Source organism: Muntiacus reevesi, chromosome 1 (assembly GCF_963930625.1).
Source record: "Muntiacus reevesi chromosome 1, mMunRee1.1, whole genome shotgun sequence".
Taxonomy (NCBI): Eukaryota; Metazoa; Chordata; class Mammalia; order Artiodactyla; family Cervidae; genus Muntiacus; species Muntiacus reevesi.
The window spans coordinates 271,661,231-271,687,694 of record NC_089249.1 but is presented as its reverse complement, the minus strand read 5'-3'; the positions used below and the strand labels follow the sequence as shown (position 1 = coordinate 271,687,694).

At 41.5% G+C, this 26,464-nt stretch overlaps 1 protein-coding gene across 1 annotated transcript in view; it reads left to right on the top strand.

The window, feature by feature from the left end:
- The window catches only part of PCSK1 (proprotein convertase subtilisin/kexin type 1), a 39,956-nt gene extending 13,912 nt beyond the window's left edge, over positions 1-26,044 (top strand). The window contains exons 6-14 of the mRNA XM_065936857.1: positions 3,196-3,284; positions 6,220-6,392; positions 7,406-7,618; positions 10,105-10,205; positions 17,383-17,616; positions 19,930-20,087; positions 21,399-21,532; positions 23,291-23,452; positions 25,667-26,044. Of these exons, the coding sequence (XP_065792929.1) occupies positions 3,196-3,284; positions 6,220-6,392; positions 7,406-7,618; positions 10,105-10,205; positions 17,383-17,616; positions 19,930-20,087; positions 21,399-21,532; positions 23,291-23,452; positions 25,667-26,044 (1,642 nt within the window). The remainder of the gene's footprint in view (positions 1-3,195; positions 3,285-6,219; positions 6,393-7,405; positions 7,619-10,104; positions 10,206-17,382; positions 17,617-19,929; positions 20,088-21,398; positions 21,533-23,290; positions 23,453-25,666) is intronic.
- Positions 26,045-26,464: the final 420 nt, after the last annotated feature.

Sequence of the window (26,464 nt, the reverse complement as noted above, 5' to 3'; positions counted from 1 at the left end):
AGCCAAACACTTGGGAGCACAGACTTTGCAGTTAGATTTAGATCAAATCTAAGACCTTTCACTTAATAGCTGAATGACCGTGAGCAAATTATTTAACTTCTTTGTGACTAGTTTCATCATCTACTGTGACAGATTTTTATTTTCTTGGGCTCCACAATCACGGCAGGTGGTGACTTCAGCCATGATAGTAAAAGACACTCGCTCCTTGGACGAAAAGTTATGACCAACCTACACAGCATATTAAAAGGCAGGGACACTACTTTGCTGACAAAGGTCTGTATAGTCAAAACCATGGTTTTTCCAGTGGTCCTGTATGGATGTGAGAGTTGGATCATAGACAAGGCCACAGCAAAGAACAGATGCTTTTGAACTGTCATGTTGGAGAAGACTCTTGAGAGTCCCTTGGACTGCAAGGAGATCAAACCACTCAATCCTAAAGGAAATCAGTCCTTAATATTCACTAGAAGGACTGATGCTGAAGCTCCAATACTTTGGGCCACCAGATGCGAAGAGCTGACATATTAGAAAAGACCCTGATGCTGGGAAAGACTAAAGGCAGGAGGAGAAGGGGATGACAGAGGACGAGATGGTTGGATGGCATCATCGACTCAACAGACTTGCGTTTGAGCAAACTCTGGGAGATGGTAAAGGACAGGGGAGCCTGGGGTGCTGCAGTCCATGGGGGCGCAAAGAGTCAGACACCACTGAGCGACCGAACAACAACCAAAGAGATAATGATGGTACCTATTTCATTGGGGATTTGTGGGGATTAAATAGGTTTATACACATAATTGACTTGGATAGTGTCTGGTACATAGAACAAGTTAAGCATGTACTATGATGATGATGATTAAGGCTTCTCATTTAGCAACTAAGGTAGAACTCCTTTCAGTGAGAAAAAAAGCATGACAAGAATAATATCATCTGATAAGAGCAGAAGCAGAGACAAGTCAATTTTCTGAGCCAATTCAGAATTTGCTATTTGAAAATTACACAAAAAGCAACTATCTCTCAGGGTCCTCTTGATTATCAACCAAAAAACTAACATCCCCATCATTTATCAAAAGGCATAATAAAAAATAAGAGTTAGTTACCCTTCCAGCATAGTGTCAGAAATAAATCCCCTAGGTTTAGAAAATGAATTGCCCCATTTTGTCTTGGCCTTCGTAGCAGTTAGAGACCTATTATCTCCCAGTTCCAAGGGCTTTATCTCTCCAAACTATCTGTGTTGCTGCTGTTCTTTATTACTATGTAAATGAAGTTAATAAAAGCTGCATTTGAATTCTCCTCTGCAAATCAAGAGAGGCATCACTAAATAACAAAATCTTCAAAGTGCAGGTAACTCCTGCTAGTAATCATTTTACTTAATTTTCAAGTTAGGGTTCTCTCACTTGCAACTGAAGCTGTTCCGACCAATACATCCATTCTCTGCAAAATGTGTGCATATTGAACATGAAGAAGGCATCTTATGCTTCTTTGGGGGCTTAGCCCTCTCTGCCTTTGTAGAAGGGAAAATTCAGCTGCCATCCTTTGAGAAATATGCTACCAGAAGTCACCACCACCTGAATTTCTGTTCATACAAAATGGAAGACTGGGCCCAAGATAGCAAAGTCTCCAGGTGGATAGATAGAACTTATGGAATCAACCTGTGAGCAGACATCTCCAGCACAATACCTCTGTCCTAAAAATGAAGCACCGTGACACTACCTATTATTTATCTCTCTTTACATACTAAGGGCTATTTTCTTTAAAAAATGTAGGATCATGTACAAATAGGAATTGATATCTTTCCCTCCTCTTACCCTCACTTCTCACCTCTGTACCTTGAGAAAAAGAGGACTTTATCAAAGTGCTTCAATGTCATTCTTTTTAGACCTATGGCTTTCTTCCCTTAAATCAGCCTCTGGGGTAAAAGCACCCTCTGTTATCTTAGAACAATGGTTGTAACTGGCATTTAAACAAATTGATTTTTAAAAAATTATTTCAGAAGGTAATTTAAAGACTACCATAGCACTTGTTAAAATATCCTTGCCATACATGTTATATAGCTAGAAAAATAGTCTGAAATTTTTGTTGAAATAAAAAGAAAAGTGAAGTAGGTTTATTTTAAAAGACCAGTCAATTAAGAATTTTTGTATTTCATCTGGCTAAATTAATAGATGCCCAATAGAGCACTAAGCAGAAGGAGCTGGCTGACATTTGCTCAGACCTAACCCTTGCTCTTTTTCCCTCTGTGTCAGCATATGTGGTCAGCAGCTCCTGCAAAGGCATCCACAGCCTTCAGGCTGCTCCTGGGAGTTTTCACAATGGAATAAAGTCATGAAGCAACCAAGTTCACATTAAAGTGCCCTCAACTTATTGACCTTCCTGAGGTCAGGAAGGTGACAGGAAAAGATAATCACTCTCTCTAGAATTTCAGAAATGACACTTTAACAGAAGACTTTGGTCTGTTTAAGAGATGGATTTTCTTTTCCCCACAAATGCTCTGAAGTCGTAAATTACCCTCATTGTCTGGTTGCAAGACTAGTCTTGTTCAGACTTCTGGTCCCAGTTAGAGTTGCAGGAGCACCCTGGCATCCCAAATAGCCTGGAGTGCCTTGTTAAAAATTTCAAAACCCTCTTGGACCAGGAAACCTTCGGATATTTTAGTCTGGTGTATGGTTAGAGGAGGAGAGGAGGGCTTGAGAGGGAACTCTGTTCTACATATCCCCCTAAGACTGGTCCAGATTAACCTAATCCAAGGAAGCCACTAGTGAGGGGGAAGGGAAGGGGTCACCTCAACCCCAAAAAGCATGGGATCAAAACCACTTCTTTCAGGTGGTTTCTGAGAGTGTCAGAGATGCTCATAGTAAGTATTAATAGCTAACACTTCCTGGTTTTTTCTGCATCCCAGCCACTGTTCTAAGTGTTCTGCATACTTAGTGTTTCATGGGATGCCACAGCTTTTGGAGGACCAGTCACTTATCCAAGGTCATATCACTAGTTAGTGGCAGAAGCTAGAATTTAAACTCATATACTTGGGCTCCAGTACTTATTCCCTTCACTTATCTACACATCATCTAACACTGATGGGATTAAAAACTGGCAACGAGGCTGACAAAAAGTTAGTTAGTATATCCATGGACCGTCGATTTGCATGCAAAACCAATGTTTGCCCTCATTTACATTTTACAAATTCTATTTTCTCATCCTCAGACATGGGACCAGATGTGCAGGAGAAATTGCAATGCAAGCAAATAATCACAAGTGTGGGGTCGGAGTTGCATACAATTCCAAAGTTGGAGGTAAATCAGAGGGTTGTTCCCATAGATTCGCGCTTTGAGTCTTGTGTTAACTGGTGTAAATGGGGTGGGCTGAGGGAAACTTTTCAACAACCAGAGGAAGTGAACCCCATGCAAAATTTGCTACAGAACTTGAGTGTGATTTGAAATGTGCAAAGCAAAGGATCTGGGTTCTCAGATAATGATACCTGAATAAAGCCCATACATCTCTGTTGCGGGGGGCAGGGGGCAGGGACGGAAATGTTGAATAGGTTTCAAAGCAAATCTAATTTTCTCTGTGTTCTGATTTAGAAGGGCTTGTTATTGAGTGCTCGCTAAGAGAACAGAAGGAAAAGGTAAATTTAGGCAAAGATTTTCCCTGCCTCTCAGTTCTATAGTCCTTCAGTTCACAATGAATAACAGTCAAAAATAAATAAAAAGAATGCATATGAATTACAGAAAGAAGACAAAAGTTATCTGTAGTAGCAAGAATTTAGAAACTCTGGTTGTTTCAATGTTTTGATGGGTAAGCATATGGCAAGTTCCATCAGCACAATTTGATAAAAGAACTATTTACAAGAGTTCAAGGGAACCAACAAGTGACTGTTGGAAGCAGATGTTACCACCTTCAGACCTAGTGGAGCAAGGGGAGGAAGTAGTCATGGAAACTGGGAAGAGAAAGCTGTGGCCACACGAGACAGCCCCAGGACAAGAGCTGGGGCCGGGAGTACAATAGCAGAGCTGCTTGGGGCAGGGAGGATCCTGAAATGAGCCCTTCATTCTCCCCTCACCCCCCAACCTCCCGCAGCTGTGTCAGTCAGCTGACACCAACGTGAAGACGAGAGAACCCACTGCTGCCATCCACGGTGCTGTGGATCTGCAGGGGATCAGAGAGAACAAAGCACCTGCCTCTCCTCTTCACACTGGCCCCTCCTTGGGAGCTCATGATTACACTATTAGTTTTGCATTTAATTTATTTCCTAAAACCACAACAAAAAAGGTTCGTTGTAGAACATGCCCATGTCAGTGAGACTCCTTCAAGCTTTACATGAGCATACCTTGAATGTGGGTTTGTAATCCTTTTCAGAAAACAGATAAATACACATCCTGGCATACAGAATGCATCTCTCACTAACACAGCACATACTCCTAGGTTTTAGGGGTCATTCCTCGTTCCTTTGATGCCAGTGTTGTCAAAGAGATGCGTTAATCTACAGAAAATGAAGGCAGGAGCACAAATTACATAATCACCTGGAAAAGAAAGCATGTTCTAAGGAAAGATGAACAAAGCAGCTACAGTCTGTGAGAGAATCATCTCACCCTTTCATTTTACAGAGGAGGAATCAGAAGCAAGATCCTCAAGGAAACTAAAACACACCTACTGCGTGTCCATCATCTAGCTCCCAAGACAGGACCCACATCCTGGAAGTTAACAGGATGGCTCTGAGTGCCAGACTTCTGGACTTCAAGTCCCAGCTTCCCAGTTGCAAGCCGTGTGGCCTTGGGCAAGTCCCTATCCCTCTCTGACCTCGGTCTCTCTCCCTGGGAAAAATTACAGCATCCACCTCAAATGGTTGTCATATGGATAGATGAGTTCACACATTTAAGGCCTGTGTGATGGCAGCTGCATACGGTATATCCTCAATGCTCATGAGCTGTGATCAAACCCATTTTACAGTTGAAGAAACTGAGGCACAGAGAAGTGGCTTGCCCAAGATCACAGAGCTAGCAAATAGTAAAGCTGGGATTTTTTTTTTCCCCAAATGCATTTTAAACAATTTTCTTAAAAAAAAATAAATATGACTTCCACTAGCCATGTCAGCTCCACGTTCCTTTACCCACGCTCCATGGTAAACAGTGTGAAAACCTAAGGCTGTGCGCTTCATCGCATCATTAGCCTGAAGCCAGCAACAACCAGGTAGCTGCCGATATCTGTCTAAACTGCCTTTGCCTTCCTGGCTCTTGCGTCCGTGAGTCTGATGATGGGTGACAGCCTGTTGGGAAGCACAATGAGCCACTGCATCTGCCTTCTCCTGATGAAAAATGATTCCCCCTCAGGAGTGAAATCCATGGCAATGATTTCATCCTTGAAGTTATTTAGGAGAAAAGGAAGCATGTTCCTTTGCACATGTTTCTCAGCAAACACATAAAAGAAGGGCCTCTGGGTTATTTTTAATCAGTGCTTAGAAACAGGAGTTCTTTCCCTATTTGTTAGTCTGCTTTTGTAGGTAGGTCTTCTCAAGCTGCACAGCTTCCCACACGGAGCCCTTTGTAAAGCTCTGGCTGGGCCATAGCCGTTCATGGTATAGTCATGAGCAGGCATGCTGACACAGGGTTGTCTGATGCCTCTTTCTGAAAACTATGACGTCATTTTCAGGTTATTAGGTCAGCAGGGGGAGGGGAGACATTTTTTTTCCAGTGGAAAAATAAGCCTTTATTCTTACTGATTACATTTTAGCTTTTTATAAAAGTTTTCATTTTGTATTGGGGTATAGCCAATTAACAAACAATGTTGTGACCATTTCAGATGAACAGCGAAGGGACTCAGCCATACATACACATGTATCCGTTCTCCCCCAAACCCCACTCCCATCCAGACTGCCACATAACACGGGGCAGAGTTCCCTGTGCTACACAGAAGGTCCTTGTTGGTTACCCATTTTAAATACAGCAGTGTCTGCACGCCCATGACATTTTTATAATCGACAACAACAGTGCCCACTGCATAGCTCAAATAGTTACCTCAAGGGCAGATAAAGAAGGCTTCTGGAGGCAGTGACTGGCATCTTCCCATGGCGCTGTTAGCAGCTGGGTCACAGGCATTTGGAACATACAATGGTTACCCTCTCTTTGACTCTTTGGAGAGTCCTTTGAAGAATAAAATATTAAGAGCCTTGTGCCATCCTGCATGCACACACTGACATCAACATATTTTGTATTTGTCTGTTTTGCTGTTCAGGCATAAGAATGCTAGATGGCATTGTGACCGATGCTATTGAAGCCAGCTCAATTGGATTTAATCCTGGGCATGTGGATATTTACAGTGCGAGCTGGGGCCCCAACGATGACGGGAAAACTGTGGAGGGGCCTGGCCGACTGGCCCAGAAGGCTTTTGAATATGGTGTCAAACAGGTGAGATGCTTAACACAGACCCAGTTGGAATGAAACCTGACCACTGGAATAAGAAGAGAAGGGAAGAACACTTGGCTTATGTGCAAAGAAATGGTTGTGAATTTCTTGTTGCTGTTAATGATTTGAACTGCATTTAGAGAGCCAAATCATCCTTCAGAGGGATGGGAGTTAATGTTTTCCCCATTTGGGCCTGACATTCAACAGATATTCATTCCTCTTAGAATATTTACTTTAAAAAAAATAGTCTGGATAGGTCCTTCCTCGTTTTCCTGCTGTTTCTGAATGTCTACACTAGGTACACTACTCCCCGGACTTCTTTCAGATACTCTGAAAAGGCACCCTTCAATTCAGCAATGCGCCGCCTCCCTCTCTGCACGTGCAGGGCGGACACTTGTGCCTTGATTGTGTTGCTCTGACATTGGGGTTGACGGCATCCTTGCCAAGATTCTAAGGCCCAGTTCTGCACAGGATGAAACAAAAGTAGAAACTTTGGAGAGCACAAATTGCAAAACCATAGAAAGAGTAGTCTTGACGAGTTCCATTCAATTGATGAGTCCCTTTTAACGCAGCTGCAAAGCAGATCTGAATAATGCCTGATTTTGTCACGCTATCAGTCAGCCAGAAGATTCAAGCAGAAAGGAAGAGAGGAAGTTCAAAGACTCAAATGGAGTGACATAAGCCAAGGGACCGGCTTAAAAAAAAAAAAAAAATGAGTGAGTGCTAAAGGCCAGAATCCACATAATAAAGGGAAAAAAACGAAAAGAAAAGTCCTCACCCTGTGCCATCCCAGAGAGAAGGATGGAGGAGGACCAGCAGGCCAGAGCTCACCAGGGGCTTGTACACACAGTCTCGGGAGAGTCCTCCTGCTGGAGGACCTGGAGACGAATCTGATCAAATTCCTGTCTCTGAGAACTTCATGCATGCATTTATATTCTTGTCGGGGGTTTTATTGGGAGATGACAGCGACCTCAGCAGATGGTAACAGACGTGGTAAATTTTGGCTTTTCCTTTAGGGGAGACAAGGAAAGGGTTCTATCTTCGTCTGGGCCTCCGGGAACGGGGGGCGTCAGGGCGACAACTGTGACTGCGACGGCTACACGGACAGTATCTACACCATCTCCATCAGCAGTGCCTCGCAGCAAGGCCTCTCCCCCTGGTACGCAGAGAAGTGCTCCTCCACGCTGGCCACCTCTTACAGCAGCGGCGACTACACCGACCAGCGAATCGTAAGCTGCTTCTGTCTGTCTCTCTCTGCTTAGGTAGGAGAACGCAGTTCGCCTTCCAAAGCATCCTTGGGTCAGATGGATTTGCTTAAGCTTCCTGTCTCAGTTGGGACACTTGCACGTTACTGACCTGAAGGGTGGGTATGTATTGGGAAGGCTTCTGTCTCAGGGGTAGCAATACATCCACCAAGATGCTGTTGCCTCTCGGTCATGTCTAAACTCAGCCCTGAGAAGCCACCAACTTGTCATTCAACGACCAAGACTCCAAATGTCTCTTCGGCTTGTGCGATGCCTCTCTGAAAACAGCCTTAAAGGAGATTTCAGAGTTGTGGGGGCTTTATTACCCTGGTACTTGTTGATCCCCTAATAGCAGGGAGAATGTCTGACTTGCCCTTTAGCGGATGATAAAAGTACAGAGCATGCACCAGCTATGTCTCCTAAGAATGGACAACCTACAGGAAAATAACAGCCTTAGTTTCCCCTGAGGTGAACTTCTCAGCATCCGAATAAGCAGCTTAGGAAGGTTATATGCTCAGAGAGCATCTCCAGCCCACGCTTGGCTGTGCCTTCTCTTCCATGAGTCAGACTGCCAAGGGCAATTATTGGATTTCCCTTCAAGGGCATGATGATGAAGGGCCATTCGGGGGCTTTGAGAACAAAGAGAGGCACTTTTAATTTAAAAATGTAAAGCCTCAAACTTAACTGCTGACACAGAGAAGAAACCAACTAGCTAAAGCATGCAGATCTTAATCTCAAAATAATAGGTCAAGATCCAATTAGATTGTGGGTCAACCCCCTAATAATTAGCCTTTGGAATGTGTGTAAAATTCATATTAATGGCATCTCAACACAATTGTCAGAACTAAGATCTTCATGCAGGATCACTCTGCTAGAACTCTGTCTCTGCAACCTACTCTAGTTAAGAAAGTAAAACTGGGGTCTCAATCGGAAGCCCTGGCCTGCCTCTCATTCTGGTATTTTCAATTACTCAGAAACAGTGAAATTCTACCCAGGGGCTCTTTGACAGCAGAGATAACTTAGAGCCTCTGAAAGGAGCCTATGAGACATGTGTCCTGCTTGCATGCACAGCCTCTGGCTCTTAATGATCCCGTGGATGTCCAGAGTAACTTTTCAAAAAAAAAAAAAATGGCCTGTTGTCCATTTCAGAGTCACCATCTCACAGACAGACCCTCATCTGAGCCACTCTGCTCTGAAGCAGGAGGAAGAATTTGCATCTTTGTAAAGATCCCTCTTTAGGTACACCAGCCATAGAGGAGACAGCTGGTGGCTTCTATTTGAGACAGTTGCAGTAACACAGCCTTTATCTTACGCAAACCTCTTCCTCAGCACTGTCATCTCTGGGGGCTTACTTGCGTCAACAGGTAAAAAGGGCAAACTTGTTTCCGCAGCCCTCGGAGGAACAGAGCCACTATCACTTGAGATATTCAGCGACTCCAATCGGGAAGCCAAAGGAGGTGAAAATGGAACAAATTATTTTTTTACACTTCCCTCCCACACATTGAAATCTCTAGCTAAAAATCACAGTGCAAGAGCCTGGGTGGGTGTCTTGCTAGCAATCCTTTGGCCCAGCTTCTGGTTCAAACAACAACACTGTGGTCCTTAAGGAAGACTAATTGGAAGTCTTTTTGGTTTTTTCCCTTCGTTTCAACAACCTCTTCAGTAAGCTAAAATTAGCCTGGGTAATTCCTTACGTGTAATACCACTGTGTGAAAATTTGCCTTCACAGACAGGATCTCATTTCAGTTTCAGAAATCTGAGTCAAGAAATATCAACCTCACCTGACAGACAGAAAACCAAGTGACTTGCCCATGGGATGCATCTACTGAGTGGCAGGTTTAGAATTTGAGCCCAGATCTGTGTCTATCACACTTTCATTTGAAAAACTCACCATTTTCAAAGTACCAATATGACACTAACTCCTGGCCATCAGAAGACATCAACAGTGCGTGCAAGCGAAACACACTCAACACGTTTTGCGCAAGTAGTCCAAGTGGCCAAAATCAGCACATCTTCCTTTTGCTGAAGAGGCAGTCAAATGTCAATCTGAAGACAATGGGGAATTGGGCGTGAGGCAAAATTTCTAAATATGTCAGGCCAAACACAATGGACCTGATGATTAATGGGCCAGCATGATTCACAGTGATTCTGAAACAGTCCCTTTTTTACAGACAGCATTTCATTTGGGAATCTCAGTAGAGGAAAAAAAAAAATTCACAGTGGGAGGGCTTCATCCCCAGAAAAGGCATTCTGATGCCAGAATTATAGGCAAGTTGCATATAGAGGAGAGGGAGCTAAAATATCAGCAGATGGCAAACATCCGCCTGTGGTTCAGAGGAGGAAGTAGGGAATCGAATCAGCTGGGCTTCCTGATCAGAGCGGATGCAGCCCTCGGTAGGGTTAGCCCCCGAGGACAGGATCACACGCCTCACATGTTCTCCCACTTTTCTTTCTCTCCTGATGCCCCCCAGACGAGCGCTGACCTGCACAACGACTGCACGGAGACCCACACGGGCACCTCGGCCTCTGCACCCCTGGCCGCTGGCATCTTCGCTCTGGCCCTGGAAGCAAAGTAAGGCCCAGAAAGCATCTAATCACCTGTAAAAAGCTGCTTCTCCTTCTTTTTAAATAGCATACATTCTTTTCTGAATATATGGCTATAGTAGAAAACTACCAAAAATAGTAAGTTCTCTTCCAGTTAACATCTCGAGGTAGGTTTCAAGCACACACTTGTCTTGCAAAATTGGGATCTTAATTGACACACTATTCTGTAAATTTTTTAGTCTGTCTATATTAAGAGTACTTTCTCACATCCAAATCAATCTTCCCTGACCTTTAAAAACCCATGCCTTCCTCCCACTCAGCTCTAAGGCCTTCTCACTTCTGGTTATTCCCACCGAGGCAGACTTTGTCCAGACAGTTTCCTGTGGGTAGTATTAGGAATAACGTGTTTTTAAAAATATCCTTTTTCTTTATAGGTTGTATAAGCCCAGTCCTAGAGCTGACATACACATCAGGGGACATAAGAATTAAAAACAGGACTTTTATCTTTTTTGTAGTATACCATTATATAAATGCAAATCTTACTAAAGCCATTCATGCTTAAACACCCTTGTCCATTGATATCAGTTACTGTTTCTGATAATTTCCTTGAGATAGACAATTACAACTGAAATTTTGGCATCAAAGGGAATGCATGCTTTAATGATCTTGATACATATTGTCAAGTTAGTCTATAAAGACTGTACCATTTTATATTCCCATCAGCAATATATGTGTGAAAGTGCCAGTTTCCTAAACCCTTATCAAACCTGTATTTATTATCTTTTAAAATGTTTGCTACTTTGATAGGTGAAAATGGCATCTCATCTTTATATGCTTTTATTTCATTACTAATGAACATCAATATTTTATATTCTTTTGCCATTTATCATCTACGATTGCTGTTTATGACCTTGATTTTATTTTATGGTCTTAGTTAGAAAAGTTACTAATGCTTGGTTAGTTGACATTTACCTCTTAATTTTATTTACATGTAATTTTTAATTTAATGAAGTTACTATGTATACAGTTACCTTTATCAGTCTCTAAGTTCTTTTTTTTTTCCCCCTTTTTTTTGCTCAGGAAAATCCTTGCAACCTCAAATTATATAAATATACATTTATGTATCTTTTGTTAATTAATGTTTCTTTATGATATTTATTTTCTAAATCCCCCTGGAATTTATTTTAGTGTATGCTACCAAAAAGGGATCTAGCAACATTTCCCCATCAAAATAGTTATTCAATAGCCTAATACTTAATACAGAGGGGGGGAAAAGTCTGTCTCACACTTTATGTCCACATCTTTTTATTCATCCTTATTTCTGCTTTCTGATGTTGTGTGGTGAGAAATCGTTAAATGTTAAGTCAGGTGCTGTGGTTGAGTGATAGAGGAAGTGTTTAAACTTATAGATTACTATTATCCTTCCTATTAAGCAGGTTATCCTAGAACATCATCCATATTCTCTACAGAGAAGACAAAGCAGTTCCCTCATGTCATGTTCAGTAGATAAGGTTCACGGTAGCAGAAGAACAGAATGCCTTGGCCTGGGCCATAGCTGGAAAAGATGTGCAGTGGCTAGAGAGCCCAACATCACTCCAGGATCCCTGTGGCCACCTGTGGAGTTGTGGTTTAGTCTCTGGTATCTCAGTTATGATGGCCACGGCAGCTAAGCAAGACAGGCCGAGTGAGGCTCATACCAAAGCCTACCTACTTGGAGGAGCTGGAAAGATATCTGATTAGGGAAGAGCAAATCCAGATGCTCAATCAGAAACAAGCAAATCTGAAGCTCTTGGGTCCAGCAGAAAAGCCGTGCTCAGAATCTGAGTTCAGTTTTAACAGGTGGACAGAAAGCAGTTTTAACAGATGGACAGAGAGAAGTCTATAGGCCCAAAGTAAGACTAGCATTGGCAGTCCCAAACCAAATTTAAGGCAAGATAATCTAAGCAGTGAAAAGGGTAAGGAACACCTGGCTTCAAGTCCCAGGCATACCACTAGCTATGTGACCTTAGGCAAATTAATCTCCAACTGAGTGCTCAATTTATCATCTATAAAATATAGGGGTCAGATCAGATCTTTTTTTTTCTAGCCTTTTCCTTTTAAAAGGATCCTCCAATTTGAAATTGAAGGTGTCAGCTTATATAGATCATCTCACATGAATTGCTGAGATTGATGGGAAGAGGTACAGAGTGGAAGAAGTAAGGTCCTATGAAGGCAAATAGCTACACAGGTGGTGAAAAAAGAGCATGTTATTTATGATTTTAGGATATAAGCTTTAGCTCCAGAGAGCTTTTAGAAGAAAACGATCCTTAAAAATCTTGTCTTCCCTGTCCAACACCTATCAGATGCATGCAAATATAAGCAGCCAGACCTAACCATCTTGTCTAGTGACCAGAATAGTAGAAACATTCATCTAGCTGAACGGATGTAATGTTATTTTGACTAAGAACTGAAATTTTAAAATTTTCATCTCTGATTTCTAAAATTTCAAACTTCTTTCAGTATAAAGAGAAAATTATCTAAGGATGATCTAGCCTCATTAATCTCAGTCAATTCCTAATGGATTACTTTATAAAGCAGGGGCTCCACAGATTGTTACAAAACATATGGGATCCAAGAACTTCTTTGCAACTAGTTGCAGAAATGTTTAAGAGTGTATATCTGGCATTTTGGGGAGAATGGTTTGCGGTTCCATCAGATTCTTATGCTGCTCTTAAAAGACATTAAGAGTCTATGATCTCCCTGGTGCACATAATAAGAATTTAATTCCTTTCATTTTGATTCAGTCATCAGTAAAATGGACATAATCTATCTTAACGTTTATAAACTTCCTGCCAAAGTACATACAAATTATTGAGATGTCTGTTCTCAGATGGACAGTTTGCTTTGCTCTATTCAGTTGTCTATACCAAGATGATTATTTCAGAAAATCTGAATGCCAGAATTTCTAGAAGAGTCTGTAGACAAGCATGATTGGGAGAATCATTTAACCATGTTTTCCTCCTTAAGTAACAACCATGCAGGATGAAAAACAACTCTGGGCTAAATTTATCATGAATAACAGCATTCAGCATTTATCAGGCTACTACTATGGGCCATAACCTGTGCTAATCTCTTTATATACAACGCTAACTCTAATTCTTACAACATCCTTGTGACATATAAATTATTAGTTGCATTTTATTAAGGATGAAACTGAGACTTAGAGAGGTTGGGAAATGTAACCAAGAAATGACTAAAATCTTTAACGTCCAGGCTTACCTAGTTGTGATTACAGGCTAAACCAGGTAGACTCAGACTTTTTCATCTTAGAATTTTGTCTCCAGATTACTTTACCTACACTCTCCTAATTAGAAGCAATGCTTAATTTCAATGTTTAATTGCAAAGTCCTTATTTTCTGTAAACATATCCTTGATTAGCAACCCAATGCAGATTTTAAAAAATTTAATTATTGTGGATGCCATTGACGAACGAGATGCTAATTAACAGAGGAAGGCTGTCAGGAATGAGATGCACTACTGTTAGAATGTCCTTTTCACATTATGAAATGCAATCACTCAAATGAAAAATAACTCTGCTAGAGAGATAGCCTTAATTTTCCTAACTGCCTGACAATGAAGCCTCTTTGGATATTTTGCAAAGAATAGGTAAAAGAAAATAATCAAAAATAAAACAAAACCTGCAACTGAATAAAAACCAATGCCCTAACTATAGAAATCTGCTTCATGTTTGATTAGCATGATTATCATGCTAAGACCATGACTTATACCTCCTTAGTATCTATCCTCATCCCAACACACACACACACACACACACACACACACACACACACACATCCCACACCCACTGAGAGTCCAAGGGGTAAACTGGCATGTGGCCCATAGGCAACCTCGATGAGACTACCTGTGGTAAGAGGCTTTTACCTAAAACTCCTTTTAAAGAACGAGAAGGAAGCAAGGATTTCAATAACATGCTACATAGGTCAGAATTAGTTTCCACATGGAGAAAATAGCCATTTCTGCTCAGCTAGTTAATTACTCCTCAACGTGGGATGGCCAATGTGGATATGAGATCTACAATGAAGTATAATATATATGATATTGGGCAGATTGGAGGTCAGACTGTCATACTTGACCTCTTATCTTAGAAGTAAGTCCACTCAGGCCCAGGGAGATGAAGTGGCTTGCTTAACGTCACACAGTAATAGTAATATTACTATTAGTAATAGAATATACTAGTAATAGAATATAATTAGTTCTTTTTACTACTCCCCATTCTGATGCCATGATTCTGACCCCAATGACTTCTAATTACCTTAATTAGATATATACTTGTATTCTTTCTTTCAACTCCTATTATTGTAGCTGTAACAGCAGAACTGGCTAGACAGCTTTTTCCAAAATAAAATCACTCCCTACCCTCAGGCATTTTGGCTCAGTAGGTTCAGGGTGGGACTCAAGAATTTCATTATTTACAAGTGTACCAGGTGATTATGAAGCAAGCAGCCTTGAACCTTGGAGAATCACTGAACTAGAGTCTTTCCAAGGGCTCTATCAGTCATTCCCTGGGTTGAAGCATTACATTTGTCAGGAGCTCAGCTGAGCAGAGAGAGGGAATATTAAGCTGCTAGGTGTCAGAGCAGCTTTAAAGTAACACACCAAAAATGAAAGAGTTAAGCCTTCAGTCACTTACCGTGAAGGTATAAGCCAGAGTCTAAAACCAGAGAAAACACCAACTTTCCCTGTTCCATTGCCCCCCACCCTCTCCCATGGAAAGGGCACCAGCTGAAGGTCAGGTTAAAAGTTTGGACATGGGGGCTTGTCTCACTGTTGAGGGAGCCAACGCAAGCCTCTGGTTTTATGGACTCTGGGATAGGGTGGGGGTAAGGGGGAAGGCTGGGAGTGGAGACGTCCTGGGCACTGAGTCAGAGTGGGGAGAGGGGTTTTCAAGGTTTCCCCCTCTGTCGCCCATCAGGAGGCCTTGGCCGAGGTGCCCAAGACCTCAGATAAGAAGGCCCAGGAATGTAAATATGCTAAGAGCTTGCTGGGAGAGGAGGACCAGAGGCCTTGAGTACAGCTCCCTTCAGAGAGGGTGATGCGTGGTCTTGGCACCCAGGCTGGAACGCAGAGGGCAGCGTGCCCCCAAGGCCACCAGATGCAGACTTTGTAAAGCTTGTTGTGAGGACTGGGCTTTTAACCAGGAGCAGACTCCTCCCTGGAATGTGCACTGCCCCCTGTTGTCCCCAGGGGATTGTTAAACCAGTCCATGACCAGCTCTGGGGAGAAAACAGCAAATTCAGCCAGATTCCCCTGTTAGCTGTTTCACAACCTAGTGGTAAGACAGAACCCTGGAGGACTCAACGCTTAGGCATTTATTTATCTAAATAAGGCTTGACTGGGCTGATAGAAACAATGCAGGTCTCAAAGCTAAGGGAAGGCCTGAGATCATGAAAGATTTCTAATGACTGGTGGCAATAAGTTTTAAAATTGTATTTAAGGCTAGTTAACACTTAGACACATTCAACCATCCAACCTGCTAATATTTACCCAGCACATACCCTGTGCCTGGCATTCTTCTGACTGGTTGGTGCATGTCAGAGAACAAGAAGGATAAAAATCTCAGCCCTTTTCATTGCTGATTCTAGGAGGGGAGACGGACGCTAATAACACACAAAACAAATGAGTTGCTCAGTATGTTAGAAGATGATAAGCACTATAAAAGAAAAAAAAAAAAACTTACAGCAAGATAAGAGAGCACAGGAGTATTTGGGGGGAGTTGAAATCTTAAATAAGGTGATCAGGGAAGGCTTCGTCTTCATTATTAACAGACCCAACACTCCCATGCACCTCTGATTTATCCTTATGTTTCTATTAAATTAATTTTACCAAGACTTCTGATTATACCATTTCATTGCACAAAAATCCTTGATGGCGACCCCCTTGCCCGAAGGATAAAGTATAAGCTCCTTTTCCTGGCATTGAAGGTCCTCACCACATGGTTCAGTGATCCTCCTCGCCTCTTCCCTGCTCCACTAAACCAGACTGTTACTGTACTCTGGGCATATCCTATACTTCCCCTGCTCAGAGGTTTTGTTCCATTGCCTCATCTCTCTCTCTCCACTTCTTAATGTTCTGCTGCTGCTAAGTTGCTTCAGTCGTGTCTGACTCTGTGCGACCCCGTAGACGGCAGCCCACCAGGCTCCCCTGTCCCTGGGATTCTCCAGGCAAAAACACTGGAGTGGGTTGTCATTTCCTTCCCCAATGCATGAGAGTGAAAAACTAAAGTGAAGTCTCTCAGTCGTGTCCGACTCTTAGCGACCCCATGGACTACAGCCTACCAGGCTCCTCCATCCATGGGATTTTCCAGGCAAGAGTACTGGAGTGGGGTGCCATTGCCTTCTCCAACTCTTAAAGTTCTACCCATCCTTTAAAGTTCATCTCAAAATATTTCCTCCTAGAAGAGCCTTCCTAGAACCCTTCTATCCCCAAAGAATGATTTCTCCTTCAAAGTCCAACAATGCATTATGCTATGAATACAGGATTCAGTAGATATAGTTATTAAAAAGACTTAGTTCTTTTACTAGATTAGAAGCCTGGCATGCTGCAGTCCACAGGTTCACAAAAAGTCAGACATGACTGAGCGACTGAACTGACTGAAGCTTCTTAAAGACATGAACTACTTCCTTGCATATTCCTGCTGTGTTCAGCATGGTGCCTTGTAAGAATGATCTCAAGTCGCTAAGAGCTTGTTGACACTTTTGCCATATTAAAAAAAAAGAGAGAGACAAAAAAATATTTAGGAGTGGGTAACCAGTCTATGTCTAAATCTGAGTCTCCCTAAGAAGGAAGTCAAGACCTTGACTGTGGGTTCATAATGTTGAAAATTCTAAGGTTGTTAACGGACAGCATAAGACTGGAGGACACAAAGGAAGTGTCATCATTTTTAATTTTTGCTCCAGTCAAGTGTAAGTTATTAGAACTTGGTCCTACATTTCTACAGTACTGAAAACCAAAATTTAATAAATTCTAAGACTGTATTTTTAATTCTGAATGAAAGATATACCAATAGTGATAACACTAAAATTACAGAGGTACAGTTGCAAAAGACACCTTACCATCTCTAAACGGAGATGCTTGTTTTTAACACCTGCATTCGCAAGGAAACTCCTTTTTGTCCCTGAACATTCTTTCGGTCACTCCTCCTCCAGTCCAAATCTCACCTGGCGAGATATGCAGCACTTGGTCGTATGGACCTCTGAGTATGACCCATTGGCCAATAACCCTGGGTGGAAAAAGAATGGAGCAGGCTTGATGGTGAACAGCAGATTTGGATTCGGGCTGCTAAATGCCAAAGCTCTGGTGGATTTGGCTGATCCCAGGACCTGGAGCAGTGTGCCTGAGAAGAAGGAATGTGTTGTCAAGGACAATGACTTTGAGCCCAGGTAAGTGTCTCCAGGAATTTTAAACAATTTTGTGCCATGGCACTGTTTGAGAATGATGCTTGTCACTGCCTAATTTTTTTCACCTACGCTTCTGAAGTAGATGGGGATGGCATTTGCCAGCGTTCCCTGTGGCTCTATGAGAGGTCACAGAGACCAAAGATTTGCAAATCATGTTAACACATTTGTATTTTCCTTTCATAGCCCACCTCCAACAATATAGCAGTAAGCTAATGTGTACCGACTCGGTCGATATGAGTTTGAGCAAGCTCCAGGAGCTGGTGATGGACAGGGAAGCCTGGCGTGCTGCAGTCCATGGGGTCGCAAAGAGTCAGACATGACTGAGTGACTGAACTGAACGTGCTGCACTGTCCTATAGACCACTAAGAAAAATCATTGCCAATTAAACTATTACAAATCATCAATTTATTAAAATTCATCCCCAATTCAAAGATGTTAAAATGTGGGGTTTTTTTAGTGCATCTTAGAATTGACAAGATGCAGTAATTGCCAACCAGTGTTACACAAAACCTACTTCCAAAAGAACCTGGCTTTATGCCCCAAGGCTTTCGTTTAGAATGTACTTGTCTATATTTCATTTAGAATATACATCTAGGTGCAGAAGCAGAATCTGGTATCAAGACAACCACAGTTATACTGAAGGTACACTCACACAAAATACCCAAGGGTGGGAGGCTTGGAGGGCAGCATTAGGGGGGTAAAATCATTTCTGAAAAAGGTATGTTTCAGTAATGGACCATTTTTGGATTAATATAAGACAAACCTGCTTGAATTTGATGCCATAACAAATAGTTTATTGCATTCAAGTATCTGTGTTTGTGTTCCTTACCATTTACTTTTCTTCCCTTATGTTCAGAACTCAACATGAGATCTACTCCCTTAAATTGTTAAGTGTACAATACATAACTGTTAACTATCGGTATAATGCACAGCTGATCTTTAGAACTTACTCATCTTGCTTAACTGAAACTTGATGCCCACTGATTAGTAACTCTCCATCCCTCACCCCAACAAACCCAAGGTAACCCACATTCCACTCTCTGATTCTATGAATTCAACTATTTTAGACATCTCATATGAATAGAATTATGCAATATTTATCTACCTGTGACGGGTTCATTCGCTCAGCACAATGTTCCTCACGTTGTATCCATACTGTCACACATAGCAGAATTTCCTTCTTTTTTTAAAGCTAATGTTCCATTGTATATAAATACCATATTTTCTTTATCCATTCATCTATTGAGGAATATCTAGGTTGTCTCCACATCTTGGCTATTAAGAATAATACTGCAATGAACATGGGAATGCTAGTAACTCTTTGAGACCCTGATTTCAATTCTTTTGAATAAATATCCAGAAGTGAGATTGGCTGGATCATATGGTAGTTTTATTTTTTAAGGAAGTTTTATACTGTTTTACATACTGGCTGCACCATTTTGCATTCCCACCAACTATGCAAGAGCTCCAATTTCTCCACAACTTCAGCAACACTTGTCTTTTCTTATTTATTTACTTTTTTAAGTAATAGTTGTCTTGATCTTGATGTGTATCTTGATTTGGGTCTTGATTTGAATTTCCCTGATGATTAATTATGGTGAACTTTGCCCCCCACCCCCCACATATCTACTGACCATTTGTATGTCTTCTTTGGAGAAATATCTATTCAGGTCCTCAGCTCATTGTTTTGAATCAGATTGTTAGGATTTTTGCTATTAAGTTACAGGAGTTCTTATGTATTTTAGAGAAAAATCATTTATCACATATTGTCTACTGTTCTTAAGTTGCCTTTTCAATTTGTTTCCTTTACTGTGCAGAAGTTGTTAGTTTGATGTGGTCCTACTTGTTTATTTTTATTTATCTTTTGCTGCCTGTGCTTTTATTGTCAGATCCATGAAATCACTGCCAAGACCAATGTCATGAAACTTTTTCCCTATGTTTTCTTCTAGAACTTTTACAGTTTCAGGTCTAATTGGTGGGTTTATTTCTGGGATTTCTACTCTGTTCTATTTATCTGTATGTATGCGTGCTTGCATGCTCAGTCCTGAGTCTTTGAGACCCTATGGACTGTAGTTTGCCAGGCTCCTCTGTCCTTGGAATTTTCCAGGCAATATTACTGGAATGGGTTGTCATTTCCTCCTCCAGCGATTTATCTGTCTGTCTTCATGGGGTTCTACTCATAACAGAGATAACAAGCCTAGCTGAGTATCTACTTTAGAGCGCTGTGTACACATTTCCATAAAATGTAAGGAAGAGATACAACTTTGTTCACTGATGATTCTTTAATGTATTTAGAGCCCTGAAAGCTAATGGAGAAGTCATCATAGAAATTCCAACAAGAGCTTGTGAAGGTCAAGAAAATGCTATCAAGTCACTGGAACATGTGCAGTTTGAAGCAACAATTGAATATTCCCGCAGAGGAGACCTTCATGTCACCCTCACTTCAGCTGCTGGTAAGTTAAAAAAAAAAAATTCAATTTATTCTAAACTATGTGTTTAAATTTTTAAGCATAAATTAAGTGATTTCAAATCAATGATTGATTTTTGCTTATATATAGGCCTAAGTCTTTCAATAGATACTTTCAGGTCTTAAAAAATATGCTTTGTTTTTTTTGGCATCAGAACTCTACCCTGCTCATTTCAACTGATCCTTACATAAGAAAAGAATGACGTTTACTCAAATAATACCAATTTATAAGCCCTCTGAGTTATGCATTTTCAAACTGTGTGCATTTTCCCAAGTCACTGATCTATATCATTCATTTCTTTCATTAGTGAAAGTTAGTCTAATAATTAAACTGACAGATACATCAGACACATCCAAGGAATTAATTAAAAAACAGAATTCTGATCTACAAGAGTTGAGAAGACTAAAGAATCTTCCACAATTATATAATTAAGATCATATGATATGATATAGTGACATTTGTCTTTTCCTGAAAGATTAATAAATCAAACAAGATCATGGGTGGTAAAAAATTTGTGAAATATAAGCTACAATCCAACCAGGAGAAGCTATCCCAATCCTTTTTTATACTTCAGCAGGATTCAACTGACTAAATTCAATTACTTAGTGATGTGTGAAAAAGATGAGCTATCTCTATAACATCCTTCTAGAATATTAACTTACTAGAGGTCTGGAGCTGGCTCTGTTAATTTTGGAAATATGCTTTCTTAATATCTGGGAACTGGCCCCAAATATTGGTAGAATGCTTTTTCATAGACATTTTCTCTTGAAAATATTATTTACTGATCTATAGAAAACTTGGATGTGAAAATTTACAGTAACTCTTACTAGGAATTTTTATATCAAAAGAGATTAGTAAATTATACATGGTTTTATTATGTCTATGCTACATTATAGACCCAGGAACCTATTAAATTTAAAAATTTTTCTCTTAAACTTCAAAATGATAGTTCCATTAATATGTATGTTAGGTTTCTGACTCTCTTCTTTAATGTAGTTTATAAACATAGCTCTCTGAGTTCTCCTTATTCAAATAAACCTTACTCAATATACCCATCCATTATTTATTTTTCTAGGATATTTATTGAGAACTTATTATATGCCAGGCAATGCACTAAGTACTGTGAATAAACTTTTTTTTCCCTTGGGAATGTTGCCATTCTGGCATTATATTCAAAGGGAAAATTAAGAAGGCTTATCTCTCCCACTTTCATTTTTAGTTATCAAATGCTGGAGTGTGTCCTACTATCATTTCTGTCAGTACACTCATTAACTTGTGTTTCTTGCATGAAAACAGGAACCAGCACTGTACTGTTGGCTGAAAGAGAGCGGGACACATCTCCCAATGGCTTTAAGAACTGGGACTTCATGTCTGTTCACACATGGGGAGAGAATCCCATAGGCACTTGGACTTTGCGAATTACAGACATGGTAAGTGTGAATGAAAGGATACTGAACCACAAGCTCACTTTTAAACACTCCAAAGCACTTTTAAAGTTAGTGCATCAGTAAGGACCCAAAGGAACTTTGATCACTCTTTAGAGAGGCCAAGGAGAAGGTATATATATTTTAAGCTCTGCCCACTTGGCTATAAAGATAATATTTTTTAAAAAAAATAGGCACCAGCCTTCTAATAAGGAAGAAAAAATATTTTGATACACATCGTGACAGTCTGTGAGACAAAAGTTTCCATGTCAGAACACAGCCAGCCACAAGAGCTCCTCAGACACCAGAATCAGCTGTATTCACAAGCATGGCTGTGGATGCTTCACTAGTTTTACTATGACAGTCTGCAGGGGTCAAGGCTTCCCAGGTGGTGCTAGTGATAAAGAATCTGCCTAGCAATGCAGGAGATGCAAGAGATGGGGGTTCAATCCCTGGGTCAGGAGCATCTCCTGGAGTAGGAAGTGGCAACCCACTCCAGTATTCTTGCCTGGAAAATCCCATGGACAGAGGAGCCTGGCAGGCTACAAGTCATGAGGCTGCAAAGAGTTGGACATGACTGAGCAACTAACATTTTCTGGGGTCATATGAAGGAACTCTTTAACGATATTTACCATAGTGGCTATTTAGAAGTAGTTTACTTGTTAGACAAGACATTTTATTTAATATGACTTTTTCTAGAATTTCAGTTATGAAACAAGCACAAGCATTTCTGTTTTCTTTGTTTGCGAACACTCTGATATTCTTCTATAATTGTAACACAGTCCCTAAAAATAGTGTCAGAGCAAAATTCAAATTCAAGTTGAGTCATTTATTTTTATATCATTTCTCCAGCATTTCCTATAGGCCAGCATATAGATGAATGGTGTTTTGGGTTCAAGTTCTCCAGAGCTAGCAGTGTTATAAGTATCAGTAGCACCAGATTGAATGTCTAGATAACTTTTCAAAAATAAATGATTTTAAATCTCTGAAGATGTCAATTAAACTAATACAAATTCTACAGTCATTGTTACTTTTTTCTCTGAGAATAGCTTTCACCTAAAGACTGTTAAAATTGTGATTTAGCCATGGAAGTGGTAAAAATTTCTGCTCTCATAAGGGGAACAAGAAAATCTTTTTAGTTAATAGTTCTGTTCCTGAACTTGGCCTCCATTCTTTAACTCAATGTCACCACAAGGAAACTAAGAAAATCTGTTTACCAAGATGGGACTGTTTTATATCAACTTTGCAAAATCTGACTACAATTTTAGAGTTTGTTTGTTTTTTTAAGATATTTTAGATTTTAGCACATTATTTTTAACATAACTGTCGAGCCTGTAAAAATTCTCATTCCCACAAATATACAGTTCTTAAGGACTGCTCAGGGTTGAAGGCTATTTAAAATGCTCCAGACTTTCATTCCAATGGAATGTTTCTACAAGTTGATAATTGGTAAATATAATTCCCAATATATAAGAGACTGTCAACTTTCCAAGAACACAGCCAATATAGAAAAGAAGGTTCATGCAGGGAGTTCTCCTTTTTAAATTAAAAACAACCAGTTTGTAAACCTCTGAACCTGTCAGCTATTCGTTTTCAGAGCAAGAGTGAGTCTAGTGACTTACATCTTTGCACACAGAGCCCTACACACGGAATGCACAGAATTTGAAAATTAGGTTTTCACTATAAAATCTCTCAGCTATTTTGAAGCCGTTTGTTTTATACTGCTCAGAACACACACTAACATTATGTATGCTTATTCGTTAGTCTGGAAGAATGCAAAATGAAGGAAGAATCGTGAACTGGAAGCTGATCCTGCACGGGACCTCTTCCCAGCCAGAGCATATGAAACAGCCCCGGGTGTACACGTCCTACAACACTGTCCAGAACGACCGAAGAGGGGTGGAGAAGATGGTGGATTCCAGGGAGGTCTGTGTGGCTCTGTTCTTCCTGGCATGTTCTTTTCGGAACTGGGCTTCCCAGGTGGTGCTAGTGGTAAAGAACCTGCCTGCCAATGCGGGAGACATAAGATATGTGGGTTCAATCCCTCGATCAGGAAGATCCCCTGGAGGAGGGCATGGCAACCCACTCCAGGATTCTTGCCTGGAGAATCCCATGGACAGAGGAGCCTGGTGGGCTACGGTCCAGAGGGTCACAGAGACTTGGACACGACTGAAGCGACTTAGCACGCACACATAATCAAGAGTGGGTGAACCTACCCCTAACTTTTAGGCAGTAAGTGAGTTAAAACATGGGTTGGGAGGAAAGGGAGTAGAAGTGAACTTTATTTTTGATAGGAAGTTGTTTCATGTGTTCTTTTATCCAAAATTTAGAAACTAAAATGAATGAATTCAGTATTATTCAGTTCTCAAACATGAATTTTCTCCATTTATACCAGTATCAAATTTTAAAGAAAGCTATCTTTTTGTATGCTCACATATACCTAAAGTTTGTATTGCACCTAGTTTTGAAGGATTTTCCACACTGTCTCATTTAACTTAAAACCCTTGTAACCTAAAAAGGGTAGATTGCAGTATGTCCATTTTACAGAAAGAAGACCAAGGGTCAAGTGACCAAATCATGCACGCTTCTCTTTACTAATTCCTTAAACTGATGCTTCTTGGCAATTCCAAGAGTAGCTACAGAATCACAGTCTTTCTCAGAAAATTGCTGAGGCAAGCTGAAGTCAGTCAGTTACATTCCCGGGTCTCAGCCAGAAGCCGCTGGCTTCTCCCTTATCAGATGGGGGGCAGAAAACACATTTTCTTTATCTGTGTATCCCCCAGGCCTCTAGCACTGTGCCTCAGATCGTAGCAGGTAGGTTATCAGAATTTCCAGGACAACCTTCCCTGAACAGGACTGGCTCTGTGACGGGTGTTTTGGAAGATACAAAGACATTCTTTATTCAAGAAATGTATAAACTAGCTGTGTGAAGGCCTCAGCTCATATTTTGGCCCCGTTTACATTCTGCAAAACAGCTTCCACTGGGGCCTCTCCTGGAGGCCTCCTCGTCACAGTCCCGGAGGCAGGGGGCACTGTGGGGGAACTTCTTCCTCCAAGATTCCCTAAGGGGTATTAACAGAACCCCTTGATTGTTAAGGACTTCCCTGGTGGCTCAGCCGGTAAAGAGTCTGCCTACAATGCAGGAGACCGGGGTTCAATCCCTGGGTCAGGAAGATCTCCTGGAGAAGGAAACGGCAACCCACTCCAGTATTCTTGCCTGGAAAATCCCACGGACAGAAGAACTTGATAGATTACAGTGTTGGACATGACTGAGCGACTTCACTTTCACTTTCCTTTTGAGTGTTAAAATAGTGAAATGCTTCCACAACAGGTTACCAAGAGATGCTTCTCTGATCTCTCCAGCATCCCCCCTTTCCTGGACCACTGCCCGAGTCTCTTCCCAGACCCTTTCTGACAACTCAGTGGCTGAAAGGGCAGCTCCGAACAGAGCAAGAGGCCTCCAGAGAGCTGCCACAGGACAGTACTACTGGTGGCCTCTGCAGGAGTTCCTGCCTGTCTTAGCAGCAGCTCCTTCCCAAAACACAGATGGGAGGAAAGGGACTGGTAAACTGTTGATTTTCCATGGGATAAGACTGTCCTATCTTTTACAATTAACTTTTCCATCCAGAACTTAAGACATTAAAATGAATGAATTCAATGTTATTAAACTCCCTAACATGCATTCTACTATAGCAGGCTGACAAGCGAAGGAAACCACAGGTATGCACACTCACCTACATCATCCCTTTCAGGCTTCAATACCTACAAGAAACAGAGGAACTCTTACTGCCATATGATGGGGAAGTTCAGGGAGATTAAAAAGGTGCCAAATCCCCTGGAGAAGGGAAAGGCTCCCCACTCCAGTATTCTGGGCTGGAGAATTCCATAGACTGGATAGTCCATGGGGTCGCAAAGAGTCAGACACAACTGAGCGACTTCCACTTCACTTCACTTCAAAGATGCATTAGTGAATGGGAATGTGCAGGCGGAAACCCCAGTTAGTGTGAGTGCAAGCTTTGCACTCTCTCTGCTCCCCAGACAGCCTCGCGAGGGACAGGCAGTGGATGTGTGCTGTAGCTGCCTTGCTGGCTCCTAAATAACGAGCTTTCTCCCCTTGGCTGGTGGCTTTCTGTGTTTCAGGAGCAGCCTACACAAGAGGACCTGAACGGGTACGCTCAGGCATCCCAAAGCCCCAGCACCGGTGCAGTCGGGGGCAGAAGGGATGAATTGGCAGAGGGCGCCCCTTCTGAGGCCATGCTGAGACTCCTGCAAAGCGCTTTCAGCAAAAACTCACCCTCAAAGCAATCACCAAAGAAGTCCCCAAGTGCGAAGCTCCACATCCCCTACGAAAATTTCTACGAAGCCCTGGAAAGGCTGAACAAACCTTCCCAGCTTAAAGACTCTGAGGACAGTCTGTATAACGACTATGTCGACGGCTTCTACAACATGAAACCTTACAAACACAGGGACGACCGGCTGCTCCAAGCGCTGGTGGACCTTCTGCGGGAGGAAAATTAAAATGTGTGCTGGTCTGAAGCTGGAGATAGTCACGCTTCTTCCTTCCCCCTTAGATTTTTCCTGTGTCTGAAGTGGGTGTTTTGTCATTGATTCTTCTGCTTCTAATATCCTTTGCGGTACTTTTTCTTTTTCTCCCTAAACTGGATATTTGAATGCTAGGAGCTCAAGCAGTAAATCCAACTTCCTGAATTGATTACACAAAGCACGTCTTCCCTGCTTGCACAAGTCAAATGTTTTGTTCTTTCTGGGGCCACAGTTCACACCTGGCCCTCGTACCACACGAGAACGCCTTCTCGGGCCTCCCATTTCGTGTCTCAAAATAGAAGGTACACAGGGCAATAGATTACTTTGAAAAAGCAACCTGCAAAAAAATGAAAGGAAGGAAGACAGGTTCTAATAGCTTGTCCCCTGTTTTTGCCA